Raw genomic sequence first — 23,375 nt, 5'->3', positions numbered from 1 at the left:
AAACAACAGAGTTTTCTGTGTGAGAAAGTATTTACAGACAGAATCATGCAATTTATGGAGCTATACCACTTCTTTTGATATTTTTGTAATGACTCAAACTCTTAACCCCTGACCTTGTGGTTGCCGTGCACAACCCAGACCCATAACCCCCTTCTCTGAGTCAATGACTAGCCAAACCATAAACACATAAACCAAACCAAGTCAATCCAACCCAGTCTTAACATTTGAAAATGTCTTCTCTCTGTCCCCATCTCCAGCTGGCCCCCCCAAAAGACAAGATCTTAGAAGATCCAAGATCCTCCACCGACCACCAAGATGGCTAATAAAAAACAGATGACTGAGGACGAGAAGTTCCTCTTCCTGGACAAGGACTTCATCAACAGTCCCATGGCCCAGGCCGACTGGTCAGCCAAGAAGCTGGTGTGGATCCCCTCGGAGAAGAATGGCTTCGAGGCGGCGAGCGTCAAGGAGGAGCACGGGGACGAGTGTCTGGTAGAGCTGGCCGACAACGGGAAGAAGGTGACGGTGAATAAGGATGATATCCAGAAGATGAACCCTCCCAAGTTCAGTAAGGTGGAGGACATGGCCGAGCTCACCTGCCTGAACGAGGCGTCGGTGCTGCACAACATCCGGGAGAGGTACTTCTCCGGGCTCATCTATGTGAGTTGGACTCTCTACTTTCACACAGATGCACACAGTCATACTTGTACAGTACACACTCTACACAACCTGAGGTAAATGAATTCTGTCCCACTGGGACAGACGTCAATTCAATGTCCATTCCACTTTGGTTCAACTTAATTTCCTTGAAACAACGTTGATTCAACCAGTGTGTGGCCAGTGGGATAGGCCCATCTACATGAGAATATATGGTCGTAGAAGCACACAGACCCATAAATACTCACAATAATACTCAGTCTTCACAACCTTAGAGGTCCTTGCTACCAGCAAAAAGGACTGTGATACACATGTAATTTCAAACACAGCAATTTAATAAGTGTAGAATAATCATGTTGGCTTATTTTCAATAATAAATGGCGTGGTTCGAGCCCTAAATGCTGATTGGCTGACAGCCGTGGTATATTTGCCATATACCACAACCCCCAGAAGTGCCTTATTGCTTAATAATAACCCTGCTCATCCTTGTTTTCTCTCTGCAGACATACTCTGGCCTGTTCTGTGTAGTGGTGAACCCATACAAGATGCTGCCCATCTACTCTGAGAAAATCATTGAGATGTACAAAGGGAAGAAACGCCACGAAGTTCCCCCTCACATCTACTCCATCACTGACAATGCCTACAGAAACATGATGCAAGGTGGGTTCATTCGTTCATAGTTACACCTCTTCCTGATACTCTAGGTTCTTTGCCTGGGAAGGCAGGGTTGGCGTCGATTCAATTCAGTCCATCAATTGACTGAAATTAAGTGTTTGGAATTTCAGTTTACCTGCGGAATTGACTGAAATGAATGACATTTGATCAGATCCCAACCCTGCTTGAGGGCCATGGTATCTCACCACAGCCATTCTTCCTATCTAGCTAGCTACTATCTTGGGAGAATGACTGCTACAAAACAGTGATTGCAACAGTCTTGTCAGCTGTCTTTAGGTCAACAAACCAACAAAACAACATTTTCAATAACTCAACGATAGCTAGCTCTTCAATATTCAAAAGGTACAAGATTTTATAAACTCAGCAGCAGCTGAACTGCAGTACAGAATACTGCAGAGATATATTTAAGCAATAAGGCCCGAGGAGGGGTGGTAAAATGGCCAATATATCACAAACCCTGAGGTGCCTTATTGCTATTATAAACTGGTTACCAACATAATTAGAGCACTAAAAATACATGTTTTGTCATACCTGTGGTATATGGTCTGATATACCACGGCTGTAAGCCAATCAGCATTCAGGGCTCGACCCAACCAGTTTATAATGCACATGGGCCATATACCACAAACACCTTGCTTAAATATACTATAGCCTTACACGCTCTATCAATGCCATGTATGGTCAAAAACCTCTCTTCCTGAAGTATGTGGGCTGTGAAACTGCATAAAAACAATGTGAAAACTGTTTACTTCAATGAAAGTTAATGAACAGAAGCAGAAAAAGCCTTTTAGTAGCTCATTCAAAGATAAATCTGGACACGAGGTGACGATGGGCTAACTCTGCTTACAGTAAATGCCAGTGAAGGGCTCTTGGCTAGCCCCTACAGTGCTAAGACTGAGAGAGAACAAGAGGCTAATATCCTGATGGGGACAACTCAGTGTTTCCCACAAGGCTTTGTTATGTGGTGTCAGGGGTCATGCGGACCTAGTTGACCCCAAGGATTTTATAAGAATTCTGGGGGATTTTCAGGAGCCTACTGACATCTGGCTTTAGAGAGATGGAGGACAGGAAGTCGGAAGACCGTTCCTGTTCGAATCTTCAATAAAATGTGCTCTCCATTTAGCCTTTTCTGTCTGTCTGCTTTAGGATTAAAGATAAACTATGGAAGTTTAAGTTGCTAACTTCTGACAATATTTCTGTCCATTTAAATGACTCATTTTGGCCCAAAAGCAAAAGTTCCCAGAGACAAACATTTCTGTATTTACCTCTTTGATTCAAGCCCTTGTATAATTTATTGTAAATTCTAATCAGATTGTAGATATCAGCCGCTTTTTATGTTTTAAATTCTACATTTGACATTTTAGCTATAAGTAAAAGTTAACCGTTTATTTAAATGATCATCACTTTTGTGACAGTACATGTCAATTATGCGGCGATAAGTGACACTATACAACACGTTCTCACAAGGGCCTTGTGGTTATCACATTTCTACGACTGTCTTTTTTACAGCCAGTCACCAGTGTTGCTTATCATGCATCAACAAAACTTAGATCTGACTTTTTTACGCCACTGAGCCAAGCTGAGCCAAAACGTAGCGCACTGGCCTGCTTACTCATTTACGGTAGTTGTGAAAAGAACGTGACACAAATGTATCTGAGTCAGCACCGTATGGGTCAGGTTGGCACGATAGTCTAAAAAGAGTATTAGTGAACATAACATTGCAGTCAAAGAGCAGATAGTCACCTCATTGGGAAAAAACAACACCATCTCTCCTTTTAGACTTCATTTTGACAATTTTCTGACCAATGGGGTCCTCCCAGAACATGACCTTGGAAGCACATTGTAAATGATGTAAGAACCAACCCTCTCCATTGTTCAAAGTGCTGCAGCATGATGAGAGAAGTTAGAATAAGCCCTGTGATGCTGGCCAAGCAGAAACACAATGACCTCACTCCTACTCGAGCTCAAGTTCCCTATTATGTAGTACCCGGTTTAAGTACTGTATACATTTCTAGTCATACATCACAAAGAGGAGAGCAAACACACTGACTTGATTATCCTCTCTTTTTATCAGTCACTCTTCAAACCCCATGTTTATATCATTTGGATTTAGATCTTAGATGGACTTTCTTACACGCATAAGTCACAGGTTAAGCCTCTGTGTGTGTGCATTATCTTTGAATTTACACACACTCACAGGTTAAGCCTGGGTGTGTGTGTGTGCATTATCTTTGAATTTACACACACACACACACAAACGGATTCCCGTAGAATCTGCCTGCTGTTCTGTGGGTTCTTGTCAGATAGCATTTGACATTCCAGCTTAGTCAGAATTAACACATTAGTGTGTGTGTGTGTGTGTGCATGCAGCTCCTAGGGGGATCTGTGAGGTGAACAGGAAACAAGGCAGGTTGAGGTTAAACAAAACCACAACAAGAATGTTAAGCCCCCATTGGATACATCTATGAATTGAGCCACTGACACGTTCATAACTACCTTGGAGTAGAATAACAAATAGTTAATCAATGTTTTTACCAGTGATTTTTATTTTATTTCACTATGTTTGATCTACGTCGGTCTATGATTGTTACTCGATTTGATCTGTTTTGAGAAATGTGGAGTAATTTAAACAGCACTTTAGTGTGTCTAGCTGTAAAGATCTTTTAAAATGCTAGATGTGTAGGCGTGCTTATATGAAGAGTTTCTTTCCAAAACGCTATATATCCATTTTCAGAAATGTTGGATGCTTTTATTGCTTAAAGAACTTATGAAAAGAGATGAGTTTTTTTTCACTGTCTAATCATGGCATGGGGTTGTTCAATGAGACATTTCATTTCGGAGAGAAAAATAATCATGTTTTTTGCAGAACTATATTTATCTGTCTCAGAGAAATACATAGTACTTTTACATAGTAGGTTTTATTTTTATTTTATTTTTTTAAACTGTACAAATTATACATCTGTGACATCAATATCTAAAAATGAATCAATACAGTAATATGAGTATGTAAAACATTTACATTTAACATTTTAGTCATTTAGCAGATGCTCTTATCCAGAACATCTTGGGTGACCACGTATCACAGTCAAATATACAGGATGCGAACATGCCATTCCAGCTAGACAATGAAAAAACACTGAGTATACCAAATATTAGGAACACCTTGGATTCACCTGGTCAGTCTATGTCATGGAAAGAGCAGGTGTTCAGTGCATATACACTCAGTGTATAGAGTTTTGCAAAAAAACAAACACATTTGAATACACACCTAAAATTTCCTGCCATTCTACTCATTTTGTCATAGGGTGGAGAGAAATGTTTTTAATATGATATCTGACTGAGAGGGACTAACAAAATCAATAGGGGCCCTCCGGTCGGTAATACGACCATGATAACTACAAGTTTAGATAGTCAGCAATATTTTTAAGGGGGGTTAAGTTAGTCTAGGCTGCTGTCAATGACTGACATGACAAGAAAAAAAAAATGCAGATGCGCAACAACATTTCGAAATTGCACCTTGTGTGTTCTACTATTCTAACTCCCAACAGTAAGTTAAGACCCCGACTCCAACTTATTTTGTATTTATTCAGCGGGCCAACAAAAGCTGCCCATCCCTGGTGGTGTATGACTCATACTTTCTGTTGATATGCTGTATGTGTAGGAATCTACCAACTTAATTGCATGTACACACAGGAAATGTCAGTGTGTACATCCTACAGCTATGGGGTGTGCATCCAGGGTCGTGAGTAAACATTATGATGATGGACGGTCAATAGCTCGCTGTCTACTCTGTCGCTATGTTTTAGATTGGAGTGTTGGGAGTATTTATTGTTAACAGACTGATAGGATTTCCCACGACAGAATAGAGTAGATGACTAATGGTACGGTCCAAACAAACCCTTTAGGGGGGGTGTCGCCCTGTCGCCGTGGCGATCTCTCCGTGGGTCTACATGTACATTAAGAGGAGCAAGACTATCAACAACCCTGGCAGTGTCTGATATGGCACCCTATTTCCTACAGTGCATTCGGAAAGTATTCAGACCCCTTGACTTTTTCCAAATTGTGTTACATTACAGCCTTATTCTAAAATGGATTAAATAAATAACAAATCCTCAGCAATCTACACACACTACCCCATACTGACAAAGCGAAAACAACTTTTGATTTTTTTGCAAATGTATTGAAAATGAAATACCTTATTTACATAAGTATTCAGACCCTTTGCTATGAGACTCGAAATTGAGCTCCGGTGCATCCTATATCCATTGATCATTGTTGAGCTGTTTCTACAACTTGATTGGACTCCACCTGTGGTAAATTATATTAATTGGACATGATTTGGAAAGGCACATCTCTCTCTAAAGTCCCACAGTTGAGTGGGTGTCAGAGCAAAAAAAACAAGCCATGAATTGGTAGGAATTGTCTATAGAGCTCAGAGTTAGGATTGTGTTGAGGCACAGCTCTGGGGAAGCATACCAAAACATTTCTGCAGCATTGAAGGTCCTCAAAAATAAAGTGGCCTCCATCATTCTTAAATGGAAGAAGTTTGAAACCAGAAAGACTTTTCCTAGAGCTGGCCAAACTGAGCTATGGGGGAGAAGGTCCTTTGTCAGGGAGGTGACCAAGAACCCGATGGTCACTCTGACAGAGCTCCAGAGTTCCTCTGTGGAGATCGGAGAACCTTCCAGAAGGACAACCATCTCTGCAGCACTTCACCAATCTGGCCTTTATGGTAAATTGTCCAGTTGGAAGCCACTCCTTAGTAAAAGGTACATGACAGCCCGCTTGGAGTTTGCCAAAAGGCACCTAAAGGACTCTCGGACCATGAGCAACAAGATTCTACCAAGATTGAACTCTTCTGGCCTGAATGCCAAGCGGTAGGAACTGGGAGACTAATCAGGATTGAGGGAAAGATGAACAGAGATCCTTGATGAAAACCTGCTCCAGGGCACTCAGGATCTCAGACTAGGGCAAAGGTTTACCTTCCAACAGGACAACAACCCTAAGTACACAGCCAGGACAATGCAAGAGGGGCTTTGGGACAAGTCTCAATGTCCTTGAGTGGCCCAGCCAGAGCCCGGACTTGAACCCCGATCTAAACATCTCTGGAGAGACTTGAAAATAGCTGTGCAGCGACGCTCCCCATCCAACCTCACAGAGCTTGAGAGGATCTGCAGAGGAATGGGAGATACTTTCCAAATACAGGTGTGCTAAGCTTGTTGCATCATACCCAAGAAGACTCGAGGCTGTAATCACTGCCAAAGGTGCTTCAACAAGATACTGAGTAAAGAGTCTGCACAAATGTATAAAAAAACAGCTTTTGCTTTGTCATTATGGTGTATTGTGTGTGTAGAGTGGTTAAGGGGAAAAACAATATAATCCAGTCCGAATGCACTGTATGTAGTGCAGGACTTTTGACCAGACACAGCCTTGCCTGTCTGCTACATGATAAGTCTTAGATGATAGTCTTAAGGAGTCTACACTTTCTTAAGTGTCTTAACAGGGTTATCTACAATCAGTCTCTGACAATTCTGTGAAATCTTGGCTCTCATCTCTCCTGGGAAGACTCGCATTCCTTCACAAAGGCTTAGAAATTTGCCCTGCCTGCTCTTTGAAGTTTGAAGGGAATAGAGATGGTAAGTTCTCATGCGATTTGGGTTTTGTGTAAAAAGTTTCAGCTGGTGAGGATGATTAGGATGACGATTTGAAATTTTGTTTTTTCAATGCCATTGTCATGAGGGGAATTTATATACACCTCTTATATGAAATGTTCTGTTTGACGGTGATTTGATGACAGGTCTTGGCTTTCTCTCTGGTGAACTCGTGATTGGGATGAGACTAGAGTGACCTTGGAATTTTCCCTTTAAACCAATTGTAATTTGGGAGACTCCCTCTCTGTCTCGCTCTCTGTATTGTATTTATCTCGCTTTGCAGTAGGAAATAGGGTGCCATTTCAGATTGGCCCCTACTGTTTGGCGTTCCCCCTTGAGGTTCTACTCCCTGGCTCAGAGTTACATTTGGTGTCTGTTGTGTTTGAATCTGTTTTGAGCGTGTTTGGAAATGCTGCACAACCCTGGATTCCCCTCCTCTCCCTCTCTCCCCTCTGTGCCTTAATTAGGAAGAAAGGGGAACAGACAGCATTTTGCTGTGTGTGGAATGGAACCTAGCCCACTGCCAAATGAGGAATAGCATCCTAGCGCTTGGTTCTTTCCAGCCTGAGCAAAGCCATACAGGCTAGCCTGGCTAGTGTAGCCTAGTGTAGCACATGCCCAGTAGGACCAGGGATGGGAATGATGGCCAGTACGGAGAGATTTCAATCTTTGAGGAGTTACGCTAAATGACACAACATACGAGCCATGGGCTTTCTATTAGCAGATAAGGATAATGCACAGGGGGATTAACTAACCCTCTCTGCTGCTCTCTTTCTTTCTCACTCTCCTTCTGCTTTCTCTCCCTCCAATCCCCCCTCCCGCTGTTTCACATAGGTCATGTTTAGATTGCACTGGGCTCCAAATACTTTAACTTGATAATTGAACTAATAATATCCAAATGGTCTTTTTCTCCTTAACAGCATTCCCCAGACTCCAGACACACACGAGCACATACACACCCTGTCTAGCATTTTAAAGAGGGATACTGTTTCGTTATATCCCTACATGGACCTTTAGTATTTTCCTAGGATTTGTGACGTAGTCTATTTTTTGGGATCACATATCGGGAATTGATAGTCATCGTATTGCTTAACACGCCAGGTGATATTTATTTTTCAAAATCAAAGTTTTTTTTTTTAAATTTATTTTTTGTCTTGCTTTAATGTTTTAGGCAAGGGAAAGCCCGACCAATTTCTCACTTGAGCAGATGATTCAACTTGTCCAAAGGTTCAACGCATATGGCTGTACAAAGATGTGAACGCTTGGTTGATTTCTCTGGAGTAATAAAGTGTATGTTTCATATGACCGGCTGTGATCTGAGGACTGCACTGTACACCGAGACAGGAAACAACAGAACGTCGTCATCGCTCAGTTATTACTCAGGAGCACCACTACCGAATACAGGAAGAGTTATTCAAATGAAATGCTGTCCAAATGAACAGGTAGCAGATAAACATACCCATACTGTATATGATTTACACACGTTTAGAAATGATTCAGGTATATCATGCTAAAGCAACTTAACGTGCAGTGAGTATGTTTTTGAATTTGTGGCCCTAGTGGGAATTGAACCCACAACCTTGGCGTTCCAAGCGCCATGCTCTTACCAGGACCAGAAAAACACATCTTGATAAACCAATCCAATTGTCTTACTATAGGCATCTGACATCAGTACACCATGTCTTCATACTGCATGTGTGCATGTATGAGCAACTCTATCCTGACATCAGGATTTTTATTTTTTCTGCAGATCGTGAGGACCAGTCCATTCTTTGCACGTGAGTAAAATGTTTATTTTTTACATTTGACACTTTACATGATCCACTACATTTCACACTATACAGTACATTTGATCCTAAAATACACCTTGTTGTTTTTCTCCCCACATCATTTTTCCTAGACGTCACAGGGGGGGTGGGGTGTTGAAGATGTAACAGTTATGTAACCCATGGGTTACATAAACACACAGTCTGAAATTGCATCCTATTCCCTATGGGCCCTATGTGCCCTGGTCAAAAGTAGTGCACTACATAAGGAATAAGGAGCCATTTCACAGCCACAGTTAAACAAATGAGATACCTCTAACATCAACATTACCTTTTTCCAGCCTGCTACTGCACTACCCTAACACACTGTGGTCTGTCTGGTGGGAATGAACACTTTGGGGGACAACTATGGTGACATGTCTGATTGGTTTGACAATAAGGATGACAGGAAGTTCCGTGGGTATTTTGGTGAATCTTAGCTGAAATGCTCATGTCATACAGATGTAGGATTTTAATTTGAGACAGTTTGCTATGTGGCTTATAATAAACATTTATGATACGTTTTGTTTATGGCAAATAAAGTCTGACATTTCTGAAGTGGAAATTACAAACTTTAGAAGCTGTTTGAAAACTCAAATACACTACAAGTTAGCATTTCCTGCTGTGCATGACAATGCTAAGTAACAAAATAGTGATCAAATTAAGATCCTGTTGTGGGAACCGTTATCCAGGGAGTTGTGGGGTTAGGGGTTAGAGCACTTCTCTTTTCTTCTCTCCTTTCTCCTCTCCTCCCTCCTCTCAGAGACAGGAAGTGTGCCCTGTCCTGATTATAAAGACAGATTATTTTTTGTTTGGGCTCCATTTTGTTTGTTTACTTATTGCAGAGCAATTATTGAGAATCTCTCTGGGACTCTGGGAGAGAAATGGAATCTCTTGTCTCATTCTAGTTACTATATAGACTAGGCGTTGTCAGGCCACACATTCAGGAACATCTTTGGGCCCTAGTTCTAGGGGTTTTAGCTAGTCAGGTCTACTACACAAAACAAAACCCAATACACTTCAGCACCTCTTGGCATGTTGTTTGACCTCGTGCCTAGTTACAGTAAGCCCTACTCTACAGTAAGTCAGAGCACCTTTCCTGTCGAGCCTCCAGTGTACCCAGTAGAGGAAATGGGAGGGTCCCTGTCTAAAGTAGACTGCCCTGGAGCTCCGGGCTCCTTCTATTCTAAACCAATTGATGCCAGGATGCAGCATTCTCTGATCAAATCGACTCACTTCCTGAAGTTTTGCCTGAACAATTTACCACAGGAGGCTTATTTGGAGAACTGGGGTTTAATTTTCCTGTTTGTAGTCAGGGAATGGGAGGTCGGTGATGCAGTAGGGTTGTGGATGGAAGCAGGGAAGTTTGGAGCTATAGGGTTTCAAAATTCCAGAAGTGTTCCTAATGTTTCCCCCATGTTTCTTGGAATCAGTAAGGAAATATCAGAGGGGACATCTTCCAACAGGGAATTCTGAAAAACCTGGGAGCTTTTGGAAAAATAATTCACCTCTAGTTGGGTCAGCTAGGTATAAGCATGCTCTCTATCCATATATAGGCTAAACATACGCTACGGGGAATGCCATGTATGACATGCTCTCTGAGTGTGTATGAAATGACACTGATGTATTGTTAAAAACATATGAACCAGGGACCGACTGTGTTGTCGCCATAGCAGACAGGGGTTTGACCTGGTGACGATGGCATTACTTTGTATATTGATAAACATGACATAGCACACGTCATGGCATACATAGTCAACATACAGATGTTGGATCTCAATTTGATCACCCTGGTACAGGATCATTTTTCTACAATGCAGGAAATGTAAAGGTTGTAGTGTTTTTTTTTTTTGTTTGTTTTTTTTTGGGGGGGTTTAAAAAGTTCTGAAGTTTGTAATTTTATACTTTGACATTTCAAACTTGATTTTCCCAAATGAAAAAATACATTAGTATTTTAGTAAATGTCCATTAGTAAATGTCTATTAGTTATAATCCACATAATAATTACATTTCCTGTTGCTGCTGGAAAATTTTACCGCTGTAGAAAACTGTCTCAAATTAAGATCCTACATCTGTATGGTGGCAAACAATGTACTGGACCGTCATCTTTTGAAGTCTAGAGATTTGAATTGCATTTATGACAATGTAATAGCATTTATATGAGGGCGCTGTTTATAACAGCATTGTGTAGGCTTTGTGACAGACTCCTCTTATAAATGGTTTTGTAAGATGTAAGTGTGAACATAGACAACATGAGCTAATGGACTGCTGTCAGGGTGTGGTATGTTGACAATAACATGTTATACACAATCGCACGCTGCAGTTTCCCATTCCATTGCTTAATTTCTCCTCACAATCCTTAGTTACAACCAAAATAAGAATGCATAGGAAGTAGCCACATAGCTCACTAAATCCTTGCTTGGGGTCTTGACATCTAATTTATATGGGGTCATCTCTTTCTCTTTACAATAATTGGTGTGTGATAAGAGACCGAGCATCATTTCCAAAAGAGAACCAGACCAGGGTTCAAATGCTATTCAAACTCTTTCAAATACTTTGAGCGGTTGCTCTATTCTGCCTGGAGTGCCAGATGGGCGGAGGTTTACTGTTTTGGAATTATTCAAGTTATGTCCAATAATCCAGGCAAGCTCAATCAAGCACAGACAAAGTATTTTAAATGATTTTGAATAGCATTTGAACCTAGGTTTGGAATGAAAAGGGCCAAAGCCCAGGATGCTGACCAGTGATCCACGGTGGCCACCCTGACCCTGGGATGGTTTAAGACAAACTGTGTTAGAAGAGGAATCCCCTCACTTAGATATACAGAATGTGAGGTCTCTGTCTCAGGGCCTATAGGTCTCGGAGGATATTTTCAAGGATTATGGAGTTCTGTGTTTTTACAATGTGTTGAGGCCTGGGTAGTGTTGATGCACAGAGTTGGTGTAGTGTGATTTTAGGTTTTTGTATGACAGTTAATGTTGGGCCTGATGTGAGCTTGGTCTGTTGTATTTCGGTGAGGTATGAATGTTATGACAACATTCATGACGAATGTAGGTCTTCGTAGGAGAGTGTGAATCCGACCTGATGTACAGTATATGCTGTAGTATGAGGTTACGACCTTGTATAGTGTGAGTGACATAGTGAGATGAGGTACAGATGTAGGATCTTAATTTGATCACACTTTTATTGTTGAGAATTTTCCTGCACCTCAGGAAAGGCAGATGAGCTTTGTGATTGACATAAATTCACTGAAAACCCGCACTAACGCTGTTGTATTAACAGTATTGCACTTTTCATGTAGTCTACTTTTGTGTCAGCTAATAGCCTAACCACTGATCAAGCAACATTATGGACTAAACATTAAAATGATTATTTTGCTATGACAATATACGTCAAATTAAGAGCTTACATCTTTATGATGGATACTGGATAGATTCCTGTCGGCCCCATGACAGACAGCCTCTGGTGGGTCTTACAAACACCTCTCCTTTTATGGAGTTGTTGGAGCCAGCTGGACGCTAGGCTGGGATCATTCAGATAGCAGCATTGTGGTTGGCGTCTCCAGCATCTAGAGATCAAAGGCCAATAAACTACTCTCCCTCATCCTTCTGTAGTTTCCGACCTCTGTTAAATATGTCCAATACCCACCCTTGGCCTTCTGGTGTAGAGCTGTAGGATATGTCATACATTTGTACCCTGCCTTTGTCTTCCTTAAGCCTCAAATACACTGGATTAGGGATTTATGTTTTACCTGGATCTGCATTCCGTGTACATGGGTCTTTCCAGGTTCAGACCTTTCCTTGACCCCCTGGTCTGGTAGTGGGTCAGTCTGACCCTTTAGTTTCCTTTCATCATGGTATAAGGCAGTAGAGTAGGGCTAATCGTTTGTTAGAGGCACACAGGAAGAGGTTGGATGGCATTACATTACTTTGGACAATGACAATAACATTGTGCTTGGGAGTTGATGTTGTTATTTCACTCAGTCACTCACGTGGTTCACGGTTTAATTAAAGTGCGTTATTCAACTGTGAACAACCTGTCAGTTCTATTTTCTCATCTCTCTCTCTCTCTCTCTCTCTCTCTCTCTCTCTCTCTCTCTCTCTCGCTCACCCTCTGTTTTTCTATCTCAAACTCTCTTTCTTTCACGCTCTCCCTCTGCCCCCCCCCTCTCCCTCTGCCCCCCCTCTCTTTCTGTTCCCCCCACCCTCGCTCTCTCTTTCTGTTCCCCCTGTCTCCCTCTGTTCCCCCTCTCTCTCCCTCTCCCTCTGTTCCCCCCTCTCTCTCTCTAACCCGTGTCTCCTGCTCTCCAGTGGGGAGTCTGGTGCGGGTAAGACGGAGAACACCAAGAAGGTCATCCAGTATCTGGCTCTAGTGGCCTCTTCTCACAAAGGCAAGAAGGACACCAGTGCTGTAAGTATACTGCAAACTGCAACGTTTTTTGTATGGTTTTTGCCATTGTGCCGTCTATGACAAGTGGCTATTGTGTGTCAAAAGTGGGGACCTCCCCAAGCCGGTTTCCATGCTCTAAGGGAGACTTGGCCAATGTATGAGGAAACTGCCCCGTTGAATGATAATTCTGTACCGCAATTTCCTCCAAATAGACACAGCCAGGAGCATTTGTCCACGTGAGTAAAAAAGGGAATGACCCAAGTGTGTTTTGCGTGTGGTGGTGTATGTGTGTTTTCTCCTAGAATTAAGGATTGCATGTGAGAGTGGCTCACTGACAGGTTTTTTGTAGTAACAAATATATTTCTGACAAGATCCCCCTCCTATCAAGTTCTCCAACTCCTTTGTTGTTGAGCTCAAAATGTACTATAACATGAGCAATATCATCCCATATCCCCATTGTTTAACAGTGTGCTCATAACGTCCCGATATTACCAGTTATGGACCTCACAACTAAAAACTGCATGATAGTGATTTTTTTTAATTAACATGCAGCCCTCTCATCCAAATACAAAATGGTAGATAATATGTCAGATTTACTTTATATTCCCCCTGAGTTTGGTTGTTATTGTTATGTCGTCCATGGTTTTCCAAACACACTCTTTCACTGCCTGGGGTTGGAGCCCGGCATTGAAATGGTTAACCACCACCACAGATTATCACAGATCAACAGAGCACAGTGTGAGCATGTCCATCTACCTTTTCCTGTCTATCAAACGACATCATGTCCTGTCACCGAACCCCCTACCTCATCCCCTAATCCTAACATCCACCACCCGCCATTTTGTCCTGTGGGCGTTGTGGCGGCTTCTTGCTCCTCCGTTACACAGTAGTTGTTCTACCACTTTTGATGATTTGCACTAGTGTGGAGTTTCAGACACCATGTGACCTACACGTGACCTTGTGATCTCTGACCTTTGACCTTTTCATCACAACAGCCAGGTCTCTCTTCGCCCCTGATTTTTAAAAAAATGTGCATTTTCAGACAGCTCTCTGTCAGAATCATGCCTGAGTGAGATTCAAATAGTTGGGGGGTACGGATTGGGGGGGGGGGGGTCAAGGGTCAAAATGTTTTCTTTGCCATTACCCCTCAAGACCTTTAGGAGATGCAGTGAAGCCCAATCATAATTTCATTGTCCAGCCTTCTCTACTACCCACTGGGCACACATTGGTTGAATCAACGCCATTTCCACGTCATTTCAATTAAATTACATTGAACCAATGTGGAATAGACGTTGAATTGACGTCTGCCCAGTGGGCACTTAGTATGAAGCGATGTATTGGCCATGCATTCTAAGTAGTATGCTAGTGTGGAGATTAGAATGTAATTCATTTTTTAGAAGCCTACCACCAGCAGTGGACTTAATGTCTGCTTTAGAACTAGAATGTGTCTCTCTTCTCCTTCCTCCTCTCCTCCTTTATCTCTCCATTTCAACAGCCTATTAATGACTGATCCTTCCTGTCATCTGTCATTTCCCCTCGCTGTTTCTTTGTTTTTCTGTCTCTCTTCTCTCTCTTTCTCTCAGTGGCTGTCTGAAGCGAGCAGGGCCTTTTCCCTGCTGACATGTAAAGTATCTGGTTGCTACTCTCTCTTCACTCAAGTACCAGTAACTCATTCGGTTTCAGAACTTGGGTGAGGTTTATCTTTATCTTACTGGGAATTTGTCAATAAGAAGATTTGGCTGATGTGTTATCATCAAGTAGTTTTCTCATAGATCTAGATCTGAAAGGCATGTGACGGACACCTCTGAACTCCAGTCAAATCATTTACCTCATTTACATTCATTTGCCCTGTGGTTTTGCACAACATTGTCCTGGTTTCAACTCTCCAGTCTAAAAACACCCATTAAAAAAACAGGTGTAAGGACCACAACAAGCTATCATTCTCGGCTAGTCAAGATGGGAGAGGTTAAACCATCCACTGCTCCCCCCTCCCCCTTAAGCCAGAGGAGCATTGTTACGTATGTTTGTGTGCACATTTCCGTGTGTGTGTTTGTCAGGGGTATGCCTGCCTCTGACCCACCCAGCCAGTAAGCTAACACAGGCCCTTTGATCAAACTGCATATTATCAGATCTGTACAAAGCCTAGAGAAATGCAAAATATTTGATTTCTAGGAAGCACCTTTTCTATAGAAATAACAATCCTGTCATGTCTGCGGACCTGTCATCTCGCCACCCTCTGCGCTGGCCCCTCTCCAGACCAGCAACACTCTGAATCTACCACCTCCAGCCACTCCCTCGTCACATCCTTCCCCTGGCCCAGCCAGCGAACACTCTAGTGGGCCTCATTTGAACAATCAGGCCCTGGTTGTCTCAGTTTGAGGCAGATTGGTAGTGAAATAAGTCATGTTGGTAGGACACGTGTCCTCAGTGCATAGAGACTAATAGGGGATTAGATGTTCTGGAGTTGTAGGTGCTGTCCGCTCAGTTATAATGCTATTAGGCCCAGTCACGGTGTAGATATACACAGTGTAGAGATGATGATATAGGAGTCCAAACTGTTGAAAACAACTGGTTTTTATTTTATTTTTTAGGATATATCTTTAGAAAATGTTATTTTTTTCAATTGACTTTCATAGGGCTTGTGCTGCTGTTCCAGCCTTTTATTTGACTACTCTATTCACAAACAAATAATGTCACAGATTTAGTTTAATGTTTGTCGTTACGTTGTTATGTCCAGGGGGAGCTGGAAAAGCAGCTTCTGCAGGCTAACCCCATCCTGGAGGCCTTCGGGAACGCCAAGACCATCAAAAATGACAACTCTTCACGATTTGTGAGTTCACCTTTCGCAGACGCGTAGGCCTGGAGTATTTGAGGCGGGCCACAGAGTAGTGTCCTTTTCATTCATTAATTCAAGCTCTTGATTTGTGTAATTTGCATAGTGACCCATATGTCGTCTTGTGCTATGTAACAGTCATCTGATTGGATGTATACGGTACCTCGTTGTGTAACATATGACCTACTGTAATCCTGGTGTGCCTGTTCCCTTTAGGGTAAATTCATCCGCATCAACTTTGATGTGACTGGCTACATCGTCGGAGCCAACATTGAAACCTGTATCCTGACACAGTGTTAGTGTCTAACTCTAAACGGGGGGATCCCGGTTCAGAAAAGCTGTTCTTTGTGTTCACTACCCTGGGAAAACGGCTACAAAAGCTCCTGGGACTCCTGTGTTTGAACAGTAAACATGAACCCAGACCCAAACCTGCGGTATTGGACTGTTGACACATTCCTGTTAGAAGTGTCATGGGCTCTCCTGTGACCGACGGTAAACACTGGGGAGGTCGATGGCATCTGCACAATGACAGAGTCTAAAAAGTGCTGTCACTCAAACTCTGACTTACCATGGAATGGAATGATGAGATAAGAAATGTTTAGGTTGGAATGATGTATTTGGGTCATGTTGTTTAAAGATGTTTTGGCGCAGAGCCCTGTTTGTAAAGGTTCATACATACTGTAGGTACAGGGTGCTGAACCGTCCATGTTATCACATACAGGTTGCCAAGAATGTGTCAGAAATTGAGATGATGAAGCTCCAGTGTCATATAATGTATATTCTGTGTATAGTTCACAGTGTATGTTCACTGTAAGATGACAAAGTAGACAAGCTTGTTTGTAAATGTGTTTCTTTAGGCTGTTTTCCTCTCAGGCATAAACTTGAAACTCCATCCAGAATTAGAATGTATATCCTTAACGGCTGTTCTCAGACCTGCTGGAGAAGTCTCGTTGTATCAGACAGGCCAAGACTGAGAGAGCCTTCCACATCTTCTACTACATGGTGGCTGGGGTCAAGGACAAGCTACGCGGTAAGATCTGGGTTGTGTTCCCTATTCCCTAGGTAGTGCATTACATTTGACCAGGGTCCATAGGGCGCTCTGTAGGGAATAGGGTGCCATTTTAGATTTAGATCAGGCTTCCTGATCAACCTGATGATTGTCATGGTGGAGGAGAGTAGGAGATTTAATCTTTACTGCAGAACAGGCAGTTGTGGAAGTCCCACTTTTCATCCCATTGACCGCAGACAACCAGAAGCAGAATCATTCTGTACACAATCAAATAGGATTATTTCTTGATAATGCAGAGCTAGAATTTCTAGAACTCTCCACTCCATCCATGAAAACCCTCGACCGTTGTTCTTCCAGATGCACTCCTGTACGTGATTGAATGTAGAGCTAGAATTTCTAGAACTGTCAAAATTGAACACACTGAATCATTGTCATTCCAGAGGAGCTTCTGCTGGAGAACTTCAGCGCCTACCGTTTCCTGATTGCGGGCCATGTCTCGATCTCGGGCCAGCAGGACGACGAGATGTACGAGGAGACCATGGAGGCCATGAACATCATGGGTATCACTGAGGAAGAGAGGACAGGTACTGTATCAATCAATAAATGAATCCATTTATCAAATCACAAAAAGTCCTACATGTGGCCATGAACATCATGGGCCTCACCGAGAACAAGAAGATGGGTAGTTTATCTATCAATCAACCAATTCGTTAATTGAATCAACTAATAAATGAAATGATACATCAATCAATTATTCAATCACCTTAACAAGTCCTGCATGAGACCATGCATAGCATGGGCCTCACTGAGGATGAGGGGATAGGTAGGCTACAGCACAGGGCCATTCTATTCAATCACAACAAACCCTTCATTACTAGGGCGGTTACACCATACGGTAAATATTATATAACTTTCAGGAATAACCAGGCTATGACTTGGGTCTAGGGTTTTTTCTTCAAGATCACAAGGTCAGGATAACCCGGTGGCCCTAGATCAGCACGTCAAATACATTAGACACAGTAAACTAGGTGTGAAGATCTTAGATAGCTAATGGTGACTGACTAGCTAGGCTGACAAGGCATAGAATATGCCATTTTGATTTGTTCCTGTACTTACTGTAATTGACCTGTACTCTCTGTGCTGTCTGTCCCCTAGGCATCCTGAAGGTGTGCTCCACGGTGCTGCAGTTGGGGAACATAGAGTTCAAGAAGGAGAGGAACCAGGAGCAGGCCACCATGCCTGACAACACAGGTTAGATAGTGCACTAGTTATGTATATATTATGTTGTTATTTGCCATTGTATGGTATAGTATATGTTGTGCTATGAATATGGTATGTATTACGCCACTTATATTAAATGTAGTACATGCTGTATGTTATTAATGTGTAGGACAATATCACATCTACTTTCTTTCTGAAATGGGTCTTTGTTTCTTACCTCTCCAGCGGCTCAGAAGGTGTGCCACCTCCAGGGCGTCAACGTGGTAGACTTCACCAGAGCCATCCTAACGCCTCGCATCAAAGTGGGCAGAGAGGTGGTGCAGAAGGCCCAGACCAAAGAGCAGGTACATGTTGCTTTGGCAGGCTGAAATTCAGACTCCTGCTCGTCTGTTTCCCAGACTCAGATTTTATCTCCTGGACTAAAAAACTTATTCAAAGGAGAATCTCCACAGTTTTTTTGTCCAGGAATAGGCCATACTGCCGGGCTGAATTTGAGTTATCCATATATTATTCTGTTTCCTCCAGGCTGACTTTGCCATCGAGGCCTTGGCCAAGGCTATGTACGAGCGTCTGTTCCGCTGGCTGCTAGCTAGGGTCAACAAGGCTCTGGACAAGACCAAACGCCAGGGAGCATCCTTCTTGGGCATCCTCGACATTGCTGGCTTTGAGATATTTGAGGTGAGTGAGGGGATTCATATGATTGCATGGAAGGATTCATAGGGTTGTTTGTACAATATCTTGGGTAAGACTTGGGCCACATGCTATACGTCAAAGCTGAGCTATTAAGATGAAGGAAAAGACTTGGGGGGGCCTAGCACACAACCCTGCGGCACACCACACTGTCTTTAGTGAAAACTCATTCTTCTTCTCTCCCTTCTCTTGCAGGATAACTCCTTTGAGCAGCTGTGCATCAACTACACCAACGAGAGGCTGCAACAGCTGTTCAACCACACCATGTTCGTCCTGGAGCAGGAGGAGTACCAGAGGGAGGGAATTGAATGGAGCTTCATCGACTTCGGCCTGGACCTGCAGCCCTGCATTGAGCTCATTGAGAGGCCGGTGAGTGGGAACTGTAAAAAACACTCTTTAGGTGTAAAATGTATGCATTCAAGACATTAAATAGATACAGATTAAGACTAGTCCTTGACTAAATAGTATTCTCAGGTAGATTCTACATTGAAAGAGCTTTTTAGTTCAGTGCTAGGCTTAATCTGTGTCCTGGAAACCTTTCGTAGATATATTAAGAAACCAGGAAAATATTTCTTTGAGTTATGTTTTCTCCACAGAACAATCCTCCTGGTATTCTGGCCCTGTTGGATGAGGAGTGCTGGTTCCCCAAAGCCACAGACGTCTCCTTCGTGGAGAAACTCATGAACACCCAGGCCAGCCACATCAAGTTCAGCAAACCAAAACAGCTGAAGAGCAAGACAGAGTTCTCTGTGCACCACTACGCTGGAAAGGTGTGTATCTATCATCTTTGTGGTGCTGTGTGGCTCAGTAAGTGGGTAAGAGGGACAAGGTTGTGGGTTCAATCCTCACAGGGATCACATACAAATACAAGAAATGTGTGGTGCTTTGCCTGTAGGTGGACTACAATGCTGATAATTGGTTGACAAAGAACATGGACCCGCTCAACGACAACGTCATAGCACTGCTTAACATCTCGTCCAACACGTTTATCCAGGAGCTCTGGAAAGATGGTAAGTTCCCCTGGACTCCAGTTAGCAGTTGCCTTTTTAGCATCGAGATGGAGTCTCAAGACGGATACATATACCCTTTCATTTTGTGTGACTAGCTCTGATTGAAAATATTGCCTCCTAAGCGTGGTAACCAGATCTATTCCATGATTAGCCAACTGGTGTCATGTTTGGCATACAGGCTACCAGTGTCCTAACCTAACCCAAATCCTAAAACAAACCCCCTCTCTGTCATGAATGTGACTCAGCGGACCGTGTGGTGGGCCTGGAGACCATGGCCAAGATGTCCGACAGCTCCATGCCCAGCGGCTCCAAGACCAAGAAGGGCATGTTCCGGACCGTGGGTCAGCTCTACAAGGAGTCCCTGGCCAAGCTCATGACCACGCTGCACAACACCCAGCCCAACTTCGTCAGATGTATCATCCCTAACCACGAGAAGAGGGTAGGCACTAGGCATATACATTACTCACAATGTGGCCATTCAATAGAACGTTCAGCTGTGAATAAGGTCTATTAGGCTGCAAGTCGAGGGCGGTTCCCTTCACCCTGTTGCCAGTGTCTAAGTGGAGTGAAGAAATCCACTTGATTCAATTTGAATTCTATTTGATTCAATTGCAGCCTACCTCAGTCCACCACTATTGTTCCCCTTGTAGGGGCATTCCTTTTGAACTGTAGTTTGTTGATGCAGAGGAGAGGTGCAAGCAACTCCCTCTATAAAATGGGGAAAAAATACCTTATTAGATTAGCGGCAAGACGCCGTTTGTCTGATAAAGGCAATTTAGGACATTTGAATGGAATGAAGTGTTTCCTCCCCCAGTTATGAAGGAGTGTTAAGTATTTTCTTCAACTGCTTTTTCTACTTTTTCACTTTCAACCTTAAACCTTTTAGAACCAATCTAAAGAATAACTTCATGTACTTATTTCTATTCGTACGGTAAGGAGCCGCAAATAATCTCACCCTTACTTTAGTGTTTGCTATGCTTGGGTATTTGTAACAAATTGATGTTTGTATACAATATGTAAAGCAAATGTGATCATATTCATTAATCCTATATCCTGACCCGTTGTCCTCAGGCGGGGAAACTGGACGCCCATCTGGTCTTGGATCAGCTGAAATGCAACGGTGTGTTGGAGGGCATCCGTATCTGCCGGCAAGGGTTCCCCAACCGAATCCTCTTCCAGGAGTTCCGTCAGCGGTGAGTAGACTGGAATGGAAGAATCTGTCGCTCACCATGGTTTCACCGTTCAGTCTGGTTTAACCAGGCTATACTGTTGCCTACTATCCAGTGCATTCAACATTGGCATGTATTAAACATAGCCTGTGGTAAACATTTCTCTTAAATCAGACTCAATATTTTCACTCTACAGTTACGAGATCCTGGCGGCTAGTGCTATTCCCAAGGGATTCATGGATGGCAAACAGGCGTGTGGTCTCATGGTAAGAAAGTGGAGCCATTTCCAAATCCTAGCATCAGGACTTTTATCATATCAAGTCTATAAAAACAGCCTTACATATTATCTTCTCTGGAATTCTACCAAGATGAGACACCAAGTACCAAGATTGAAACCAAGTTGGTACCAACTCTGCAACATACCAAGCTCAATTCCCCTTTTCTCACATTCCTTTCCTGTCCCATTTCTGTAGATTAAGCACCTGGATCTGGACCCCAACTTGTACCGGATTGGTCAGAGTAAGATCTTCTTCCGTACCGGCGTGTTGGCCCAGCTCGAGGAGGAGAGAGATCTGAAGATTACAGTGGTCATTATCGCCTTCCAGTCCCAGGCTAGAGGTTATCTGGCCAGAAAGTGAGCAATGGCCTCAGTGTTGACACTGCTTTAATACAATAAAGCCCTCAGTCTATATATCAATTCTCTACAGCTAACAACATTTGGTCCTGGGAACGTCCCCTAAATGTTAGCGAAAGTCCAGGGGACGTCGCAATGTATTGTTCCCAGGACAGACGTTTGTCCGATTTTTCTGATTCTGGTTCCGAAAGTGCCACTATGTATGCTGTTATTAGCACTGTCCACAAATGAAACTGAATCAGTGAAAATGGCTTTTATGAGCCAATAAATGCTACATTACAGTGGTCAATGATGGTTCCGCTCCTGTGTTCTAACAGGGCCTTTGCTAAGAGACAGCAGCAACTGATGGCCATGAAGGTGATTCAGAGGAACTGTGCTGCCTACCTCAAACTTAGGAACTGGCAGTGGTGGAGACTCTTCACCAAGGTAGAGTTTCAACAACATGAACTATTCAACTCACTCCATTAATTGATGTCTGTCCGACTTACCAAGGACATCAGTTTTAGACTTTGGTGGCGGATGCGATGTTGACCAAGCCACGTCGTTCTGACCTGCAGGTCAAGCCTCTGTTGCAAGTGACCCGCCAGGAGGAGGAGATGGGCCTGAAGGACGAGGAGCTGCAGAAGGCTAAGGAGTCTGCAGTGAAGTACGAATCAGAGCTGAAGGAGATCACCCTGAAACACACAACAGTATGTATAGGGTTCATTCACCAGGAACACACAATGTGCTTTCCACAATCTTTGTAGGGATTATGTTGCCATTTTTCAGATATTCGTTTGAATTACATTACTATTGTAACCCTTTTCACCACTTTCATTGCCTCTCAAAAAAAGTTTGGGCATTAACATAAGAAGTGTTATGAAATAAAAACATTAAAACTCAAGAAAGTTTGGTGTATCACAGGGTTGTGTGTTGGGCCCCCTACACTTTTCTTTCTATTCAGCTCTCTTGGCTTTTTCTCTGGCTCCTCCTCTATCCAGATCATGGAGGAGAGGAACGCACTGCAGGAGCAGCTGCAGGCTGAGACCGAGCTGTATGCCGAGGCGGAGGAGATGAGGGTGCGTCTGGCCTCTAAGAAGCAGGAGCTAGAGGAGATCCTCCATGAAATGGAGGCCAGGTTGGAAGAGGAGGAAGACCGCGCTCAGGCCCTGCAGGTGGACAAGAAAAAGATGCAGCAACAGATGCAGGTTTGTTTGACCTTTTTCTTTCCTTCTGTGTCTTTCACCTTGACTTTGTATTTTGGAGTTCGGGGTGTGTGTTGCTTTAGGCTTGTGCAGTCATGTTGAGGGTTGCTGGTTTGAATCCTAAGTCTGGCAGTTCAGTTCTTCTTGGTTTTGTGTTTAGGATCTGGAGGAGCATCTGGAGGAGGAGGAGGATGCCCGTCAGAAGCTGCAGCTGGAGAAGGTAGCATGTGAAGGCAAGATCAAGAAGTTAGAGGACGATGTCTTAGTGATGGAGGACCACAACACCAAACTGTTAAAGGTCAGTTATAGTACCATGTCTCAGGCATCATATGAGACATATTGTCAAGGCTATGGGCCATTTTAAAGGAACATTTTAGTGTTTTCGTCTATCAAGAGAGACTCGTGTGTCAGTTTCCATATTATGTCCTCCGCGTCATAGAAGCATTGT

At 43.1% G+C, this 23,375-nt stretch overlaps 1 protein-coding gene across 4 annotated transcripts in view; it reads left to right on the top strand.

Annotated features, from left to right (window-relative positions):
• LOC110485728 (myosin-11) overlaps positions 1 to 23,375 on the top strand; it is a 39,835-nt gene that overhangs the window by 5,322 nt on the left and 11,138 nt on the right. For 2 of the 4 annotated variants that reach the window (XM_021556877.3, XM_021556879.3), the window contains exons 2-24: positions 258 to 660; positions 1,161 to 1,317; positions 8,734 to 8,761; positions 13,099 to 13,198; positions 13,390 to 13,413; positions 15,915 to 16,007; positions 16,227 to 16,290; positions 16,942 to 17,040; positions 17,460 to 17,603; positions 18,175 to 18,270; positions 18,466 to 18,584; positions 18,766 to 18,918; positions 19,126 to 19,299; positions 19,527 to 19,700; positions 19,826 to 19,940; positions 20,186 to 20,379; positions 21,012 to 21,133; positions 21,306 to 21,375; positions 21,583 to 21,743; positions 22,061 to 22,169; positions 22,301 to 22,432; positions 22,724 to 22,930; positions 23,088 to 23,225. In XM_021556877.3, coding sequence (XP_021412552.1) covers positions 316 to 660; positions 1,161 to 1,317; positions 8,734 to 8,761; positions 13,099 to 13,198; positions 13,390 to 13,413; positions 15,915 to 16,007; positions 16,227 to 16,290; positions 16,942 to 17,040; positions 17,460 to 17,603; positions 18,175 to 18,270; positions 18,466 to 18,584; positions 18,766 to 18,918; positions 19,126 to 19,299; positions 19,527 to 19,700; positions 19,826 to 19,940; positions 20,186 to 20,379; positions 21,012 to 21,133; positions 21,306 to 21,375; positions 21,583 to 21,743; positions 22,061 to 22,169; positions 22,301 to 22,432; positions 22,724 to 22,930; positions 23,088 to 23,225 — 3,018 coding nt within the window. In that variant the 5' untranslated portion in view covers positions 258 to 315. The remainder of the gene's footprint in view (positions 1 to 257; positions 661 to 1,160; positions 1,318 to 8,733; positions 8,762 to 13,098; positions 13,199 to 13,389; positions 13,414 to 15,914; positions 16,008 to 16,226; positions 16,291 to 16,941; positions 17,041 to 17,459; positions 17,604 to 18,174; positions 18,271 to 18,465; positions 18,585 to 18,765; positions 18,919 to 19,125; positions 19,300 to 19,526; positions 19,701 to 19,825; positions 19,941 to 20,185; positions 20,380 to 21,011; positions 21,134 to 21,305; positions 21,376 to 21,582; positions 21,744 to 22,060; positions 22,170 to 22,300; positions 22,433 to 22,723; positions 22,931 to 23,087; positions 23,226 to 23,375) is intronic. The other 2 variants (XM_021556878.3, XM_090195798.1) reach the window with 1 other exon arrangement.

This window comes from Oncorhynchus mykiss, chromosome 13, assembly GCF_057628025.1.
Source record: "Oncorhynchus mykiss isolate SJ-2025 chromosome 13, ASM5762802v1, whole genome shotgun sequence".
Taxonomy (NCBI): domain Eukaryota; kingdom Metazoa; phylum Chordata; class Actinopteri; order Salmoniformes; family Salmonidae; genus Oncorhynchus; species Oncorhynchus mykiss.
This window is presented reverse-complemented; position numbering and strand designations above follow the sequence as displayed.